Raw genomic sequence first — 8,215 nt, 5'->3', positions numbered from 1 at the left:
GGGGGGGGGGGGGGGATAATTGGTCCGGGTAAATTTGAGCGGGTCAAAATGGGTCAAATATCCAATTTAATCCAAATTTGTTTGGGTCAAGATGGATAAATGAACATGTTAGTAACACGTCATAACCTAATCTGTCCAATTTAACTAGGTTTTGATAGTTTTATTTGTTATTTTATAAATTTTAAGTACTCAATTAAAATAACATCTTTATTATAGTTTTATATAATATAGAAAATAATTTTTTGGAAAAAATATTTTGACAAAGATTTCTCAAAAATCGATTTAGTTTGCATATCAAACCATTAATATGGGTTGAAATAAATTGAACTATGAAATGGACTGCCAATAACCAACCCAAACCTAAAGCTAAATGGGTTGGGTCGGGTTAGGCTGAGTTGATATATAACTTAATTCTTTGCTAGATTAATCATCAATATGTCCTTTTCAAAAAAAACTTAAATGCAAGGATTTTTTGATTAATTTGAGTTTGTTATGTAATTGAAGCATTTAGCGTATGAATATGCTAAAAAAGGTGCACGTTTAGTTCTTGCGGCACGAAGGCACAAGAGTCTTGAACAAGTAGCAGACATGGCCTATTGGCTTGGATCTCCACATGTTATCTCTGTACATGCTGATGTATCCAAAGTTGAAGATTGCAAGCGATTAATCGACGAAACCATAACCAATTTTGGTAGATGTAAGTATAGAAAACGAATAAATTAAACCTCGAACAATCTTATCGAGTCAATTTGTTCAAGTGAAAATGATCATTGCTAATTTTTGTGTAGTGGATCATCTGGTGAGTAATGCTGCTGTGACGCCTCTATACATGTTTGAGGATCTTGTAGATGTCACCAATGCTGCACCTGCAATGGTATAATTGTGTATATGTCTCCAAGTTTGTTTGATTTATGAACATTTTGGATAACAGAACAGGATTAATTATACGTTTCAGGACATAAATTTCTGGGGTGCAGTTTATACTACGCATTTTGCAATTCCCTATTTGAAGGAAACCAAGGGCAAAATTGTAGCGATCACTTCGTCAGCTAGTTATTTACCTGCAGCCAGAATCAGCTTCTATAATGTATATTGATTTTGCTATGACTTTCAGTTTCAGTTTTTTGTTATGCCAAGTTGATTTTCATCGATGTTAATATTGCTGTTTTGCTTTAGGCAAGTAAAGCTGCATTGATTAGTTTCTTCGAGACGTTGAGGGTAGAACTTGGGACGCAAATTGGGATTACGATTGTTACTCCAGGACTAACCGAATCCGAGATGACTAAAGGCAAATTTCTCACAACTGAAGGCAAGTTGGAAGTAGACCAAGTAATGAGAGATGTAAGTTGCTTCTTCTTTTGGTTTGTATATGATGGATGTCATTGTGTCTGGGTTGTTTGTGTGATCACCTCATCTACCGTTTATGGTATGAGTGAGGTGTGTACTTTTACGATTGTTGTGATTGTGATTGTTGCCAGGTTGAAATGAGCGCGACTCCAATATTGCCAGTGGAGAAGAGTGCGAGGTCAATAGTGAATAGTGCATGTCGTGGAGACAAGTACCTAACGGAGCCACCATGGTTCAAGGCATTTTTCATCTACGTACTTTTTTTTCCCGAGGTTGTAGATTGGTTCCAACATTGGTTCTTGATCCCGGGGCCAGGGAAACCAGCAGTCGAGTCCCCTAGTAAGATACTTTTGGATGTAACTGGATTACAGAAATATGTTTATCCAGAATCTCTCCTATCTCCACATATAAAAGTGTGAGGATTAGACTTAATCCTATGGAGCTAGGTGGTGGTTCATGGGTTCAGTGAATTCAAAATATATATAATCTTTTTTTTTCCGCAAATCTCGTGTTTGTACTAGTAAATTAAGTAAATGTATTATGCATATTAACTTTGTGAATTCTTGTAAGTTGTACTTGGTATATTGATATGACTAGTAGATAAAAGAGCTATTCAGTTCAAAAGTAGCTTCTACACTTTTTGCTTTCTTGGAACTCAAACTCACAAGAAGTGACGATTGTTTACGTTCCGAGCAACTCTCTATTTTCTACAATTTTGTTTGAGAGATGTGCTATGCAAAATAAAATCAATATTTGATGAACAAAGATTATATGTTAAAAGGACGTGTACAATTGCTAGACATCACTTCTAATTAGTAATACTTTTCTGAAAGGCCGTATGACAATTATTTTGAAACGGAGGAAGTATTAGTTAAGGAAAAAAAATCTTGGTGGAAGTAAGATACTATTATGGTCTATATCCATGTAAAAAGAAATCTAGAAAAGGAAATATAAAATGGTGAATACTGAATACTAACAAAAAAAACAGATTTGTCTCCAAATCCAGACGTATATCTCAAAAGTGGGACTTATGATTTTGAAGTTTTTGTCATCTGTCACAAATTATTTAATTGGATTTAATAAAACACAAGTTATTTCATGGCAAAACATGATGCGTCGATGATGCTTCATTAACGTCATATATTGTCTATAGCTAGTTATAGCCCTTCACGTAATTATTAATCAATTATACTCTCTTTATTTAATTTATCTGACGCATCATTTAAATTTTAAATATGTGAATTTTATTTTAACGACATATCTATTACCTACCAATTATAATTTCACGCTAATTAGAAAAGTGAATATGAACCTATTGACCATCATAGTTGAAATCATCAAGTCTCTAGCCATCCACCTGCCCTACTACTTCCCAAAAAAATGAAAACGAAAATTTTAACTTATTTCCATTAAAATATGTTTATGTCAATAATTTTATGCTTGATTTAGTTGTGTTTTTTTATTAATCTCAGGATAACCCACAACCGCTATAACCTTTTGATCTAGCCTCTACCCTTTGGGTGAGCACTTTGTGTGCACATGCTCGACTCAAAAAGTATTGAGACGATCGATTCTAGGTTATTCGTGTGATAATCACCCTCTAAATCAATTAAGTCATCCCAAAAACTGGTTTAGTTGTGTTTTCATTAAGTTATGTTTCTTTGAATAGACTGAAAAAAAGCAATATATATAGAAACACAATGAAATTGAAGGACCAGGGTGAAGCTAGAGTATAGATTATAGACTTGATAGATGTACTAGCTTTAGTCACATTTTTATAGTATTATTTATCATAAAAAGCATATTGAATACTCCATATAATCAGCTAAAATCTTGAATAGATAAACATTAAGTCTTTGATTATTTTTAATGATAAGTGTTGACTTGACACTTGGCCGGTGTAACTAGGGATAATATGACCCAAAAAGGAAAGGTTAAAACTGAGATATGTCTCAATATTAACGGGATTAAGAAAATGATTGATTGACCGTTTTTACGGGATTTCGAACCAATTTGAGAATTTGAGTTAGATTATTGGTATGATTACTCAACTTATAAGTATTTAGTACCCTTCGTTCCATTTTACGTGAGGTAGTTTGACTTAATACGGAGTTTAAGAAAGAATGGAAGACTTTTAAAATTTATGATCCAAAATGAATGATAGAAATTTATGTGATTGTAAATTATTTCATCAAGGATAAACTAAATATTTTATAGTTAAATTATTACTTAATATAGGAATATGACATTTATTTTGAAATTGACTAAAAAAATAAAATAAAATAAATAAATTGAGACAACGAAAATATTATTTTAGAAAGACACTTTTTTATGGAAGAAAATTGAAATTAGGAAGAAAGGTAATTATTTGAGGTAATAAAACTACCTCGAAATTCAAATAATAAAAGAAAATATATAAGCAAAAGTAGGTTGCAATTACCTTAAGAAGCAAAAAATAATACCAAAAAAAATAATCATGAAACACGATCATTTAATTCCATGAGCTCCATGCTAGCTCTTGATCAATTCATTCATGTATTAATTATGATTAACTATCTAATCAAAAACGCTTATCAACGAACGGAAACAAATGAAATTAATGGTATCAAAGATGAAACTAAGAAGAAATTTTAAAACTAATTAAAAACCAGAAAATTAGTGGAAAAAAAACCATTAAAGATGCATGGCCAAGAGGAAAACATGAAAAACAAGACAAGTATTACCAACGAGTAATTAAATAAAGTTCAAGTTACTTCTAAACTAATTGAAAATAGGAAGAGAGATATTGACGCGGCTCAATCCAAAATTACAAGGCTAATTACATATCTAGCCATGTCTTTCAGATTGAACCGCATCAATATCTATATATATCTTCCTAAACATATTATAAAGTACGTACCTTCAATATTTCCCAGCTTCATCTTGAATTAGCTAGCTATCCATCAATTTGCAGAATAATTTTCAATACGAAAAATCAAAATTATATTATATCTTTCAAGTTTCAACTATGTATCCTCATCATGTTGTGACCAAAGATCTTTCATTTCTTGATGTGATTCCGAAAAAACAAAAAATAGCCTAATGTATCTTGCTAATACTTGCTCTAAAGTAATGTACATCAAAATATTGAAACAAACTTTAATTTGGTGTTTTTTTATTTTTATTTTAGAGAAGTTGGATTCCTTTGGCTATAATATAATATTTTATGAGTAGTATAATCCACTTACCTAACTAATTAATAATTAATGTGGACAGGTACGTTTTTTCTTGGAATATTGTACAATTTTTCCACACACGAATGGGTCCATATTACACTATTCATGCCCTCAAAGACAAGTCAAACAGGTGTTAGTTTACCTGTCATTAGCTTGACCCCATAAAGCTCATGGTCAAACTATACACCTAGATCTTCAATAGTATATGGAAAATTTAAAATGCCATTCCACCCCCAACACATTTATTTACTTTGGAGGGCCGATTAAGGGATGGTAGCACGATGAAGAGTGTTTTGATTGACTTTTGAGAATTAACTAATTAATTAATTATAAATTATAAATTTTAATGTTTGATTTTTGGTTAATTATAAGTTAAAAGTTACTTGTGGTTTCTGACTAGTTATAAACATAAAGTCATCGATAGATATTAAAATTTTGTAGAATTCAACAATACAAATCATGTTTCGGTTATTGTTCTTGGAATGTGTTTTTACCTTAAGTTTTAATTTATGTCTATTTAAAAGGTAATGTATTTTCTTAAAGAGGTATCAAGAATATTTTGCGAATTTATGGAATATTTATAAAAACATTGGATATCATAAAAATTTTGAGAAAGTCTAAATCATTCTTATTCGAGAAAAATCATTGTAGACACATAAATTGTGTTGGGTTAAATTCATATGAAATTTGAATTAGATCCATGTTCATTTGGGCTGAATTATTAATTTGGATTTTACAAATAAACAAGTCTACTTTATTAAGAGAAAATGACATATATATATAACTTTTAGTTATAATTAGCAATAAATAGCCCAACGTTAATTAACATTTAATAGATAAATAAAAAGTAAGCACAAAATGATTATTAATGGATGACATTTTAATAGTTTTTTTTTTTGTTTTCCTCGTATAACCAATATCACTAAACAACAAAAATAATGGAAACATACAAAATTATATATGCAATACGTAACCGCCTAAAAACGTAAATTATGTATTTTCATTTTTTTTGTTCGTCATTCGATAATAAAAAATTCAATTGTATACTTGATGATAGGTAGAAGAATGGTGTATTCATTCACTTAGTATAAGTACACATTATAGCTATGTTATCTCGTCCAGTGTATACATATTAAAAAATCAAACACTTTATGTATTCATTCCCTCATAATATATATATATATTACAATGATTTTTTTTAAATCATGAAGATCATGTATGCATTATATTCATGTATGTATATCCGTGTATTCATTCTCTCAAAATTTATATACATTCCAGATTCATTCTTCAGAAAATGAGGATTGCACATGAAATATAAAATGCTCAATAGAAAACACACAAGTCAAATCGAATAATGAGAAGAACTTACATGGCTATAAAATTTAGAGTTATGGATGGAGAATCCACAAAATTTGAATCAGAATCCCCAATTTTATGAATATTCCTAAGATAACTTTCTTAAACATGACAATTGATACCCACAATTAATTACTATTATGTAAATTTTTACCTAAAATAAATATAACCTTCAATTTCAAAATTAACCCCCCCCCCCCAAAAAAAAAATAAAAATTAAAATTGAACGACAATACAAAAGGGGATCAAACATAGGCTAATAATGAGAAATTGACGGGTAAATATCAACAAATCATCAAGAATTTAAAAGCAGAAGAGAAAAAATACACTATGTACGAATGCTTTTATAGAATTCAATATGTAAAACTAATAACAAGAAAGTAAATCATCCTTTTTTCAAAGTAATGAAAAAAATAATCAATAAAAAAAATGATTCAAAAGAATTGTGTATGTATGTGATAGAAGAGAAAAAAAATAAGGAGAAATAGACCACTTCCCAATGAAAAAAAGACATCATGTTGCAACCTCTTAAAATTATTAATTTAATTTTAAAAAAAACTTTCCAATACGTGGGCAATTAATTGCAAAATTTGATTTTTAAAATTCTTTTTTTGTCAAGAAAATAAATGGTGCTTATATATATGTTGTCAATTAGTAAAATGGGATGTCATGTTGTGCCATTTTTTCCTTAATTAAAGTCAAATCCAAAGGTCCATTTCAAATTGAAGCCAAAATTCATGCCACATGTCATAGTGACTAAGCATCCAAGACTAATAAGGCGGTACCACGTGTCCAAATAAGGTATTAGTCCTAAACAAGTGCAAGAGCCAATCACAGCATGCCAAGTATCAAAATGACATCCTTTAGCCAATCATATGCAACCTTGTCCACCCCTACAACTATAAATAGGGGATGGACATGAAATTCTAAGGGGATCAGAAAAGTCTTCAACAAGCATTCAACATATTAGAGAAAGCTACAACATCAACCTTATAGCTCTTCGAAGGAGTGGTAAACATAAATCTTATCGGAGATCGACTTGAAACGATGAAACGTTTTCTGGCGTCCCGGAGATCGACAACATCTCAAGCAGGTCTACATTATCCAACAATTCGAGAAACACGATATTGAAGGCCCTCGAATCACGAAGAAACTCATGAGAGAGAATCAAGAGAACAACGAAATTGTACTCACAACGATTCATTAATAAAATCACATTTTTTTTCTTTTATTTATTTTGCTTCCTGTCGATTTTCAGCGCTTAAGAAAATTTGTTGCGAACAGTCACTAACGATGAATCTCGAATTATGGACTTCAATTAGTCCAAATCGTCCTAGTTTGAGAAATTTGTCACTAACGACCTTCACATTATAGAAATCAAGTCCAAATTATCCTAGTTCAAGAAATATGTCACTAGTTTATTATTTTATGAGGTAGATGAATTAATAATTAAAAAATTTTAAAAAAATATTTTTCAAAATTAATTAATTCATTAAGGATATAATAAATAGTTTTTTTATTCTTTCATAACTATTTTACGTACCCGCGCGTTGCGTGGATATTTTAAAATTAAAAGTTTAAAATAACTAATAAATTTATCATGCATTTAATAAGGTATGTTTTAAAAATAATGATATAAATCATTAAGTTATTTATTTAAGCATATTAAATTAATATTATTAAACATACAAATTAAATTTTTATGAAATATATTATTATATTTATAACTATAATCAGCTACATTTTTTGTTTTATTATATATAATGTTGAAATATTAATAAGGATAATATTAATTTTTTAAATATTTTATCTTTATTTAAGAAACAACTACTATTTCTTTTATTCTGTTAAATGAAATAATATTATTTCCTTGTTAGCAAGCTTTTAGTTTCAACTTTTCACATGAAATGATATAAAATAAAAGAGATTTTCTTCATTTAAGAAATGTTTTATTCAAAATTAAAAGATTCAAAATATTCTTTACTATTTAAAATTAAACTAAAATTATAATAAAAATAAATTAATAGAGTGAGTAATAAATAATTTAATATAAAATACAAATATGAACATAAAAAAATAAAATATGCATTATGTATTAATTAGTTAAATACAAATAGTGAAGTAATTCTTTTATTTTATTTTATTATAATAATTAGAGAGAATGTGATTGTGACGTTGTGAGCCTATATATAAAAAATATAAGCCGTTTTGAAGTCTAAATTAATTACATATAATGGTATTAAATAAAAAAATAGATCTATTCTATGCAACATATATATATATATATATATATA

The 8,215-nt window shown here is 29.0% G+C and overlaps 1 protein-coding gene across 1 annotated transcript in view; it reads left to right on the top strand.

Moving 5' to 3' along the window:
- Positions 1–1,971, top strand: part of LOC107024506 (11-beta-hydroxysteroid dehydrogenase 1B-like) — a 2,856-nt gene extending 885 nt beyond the window's left edge. The window contains exons 2-6 of the mRNA XM_015225492.2: positions 505–697; positions 789–874; positions 956–1,087; positions 1,177–1,341; positions 1,479–1,971. Coding sequence (XP_015080978.1) covers positions 505–697; positions 789–874; positions 956–1,087; positions 1,177–1,341; positions 1,479–1,766 — 864 coding nt within the window. The 3' untranslated portion in view covers positions 1,767–1,971. The remainder of the gene's footprint in view (positions 1–504; positions 698–788; positions 875–955; positions 1,088–1,176; positions 1,342–1,478) is intronic.
- Positions 1,972–8,215: the final 6,244 nt, after the last annotated feature.

The sequence above is a fragment of the Solanum pennellii genome, chromosome 7, assembly GCF_001406875.1.
Source record: "Solanum pennellii chromosome 7, SPENNV200".
Taxonomy (NCBI): domain Eukaryota; kingdom Viridiplantae; phylum Streptophyta; class Magnoliopsida; order Solanales; family Solanaceae; genus Solanum; species Solanum pennellii.
This window is presented reverse-complemented; position numbering and strand designations above follow the sequence as displayed.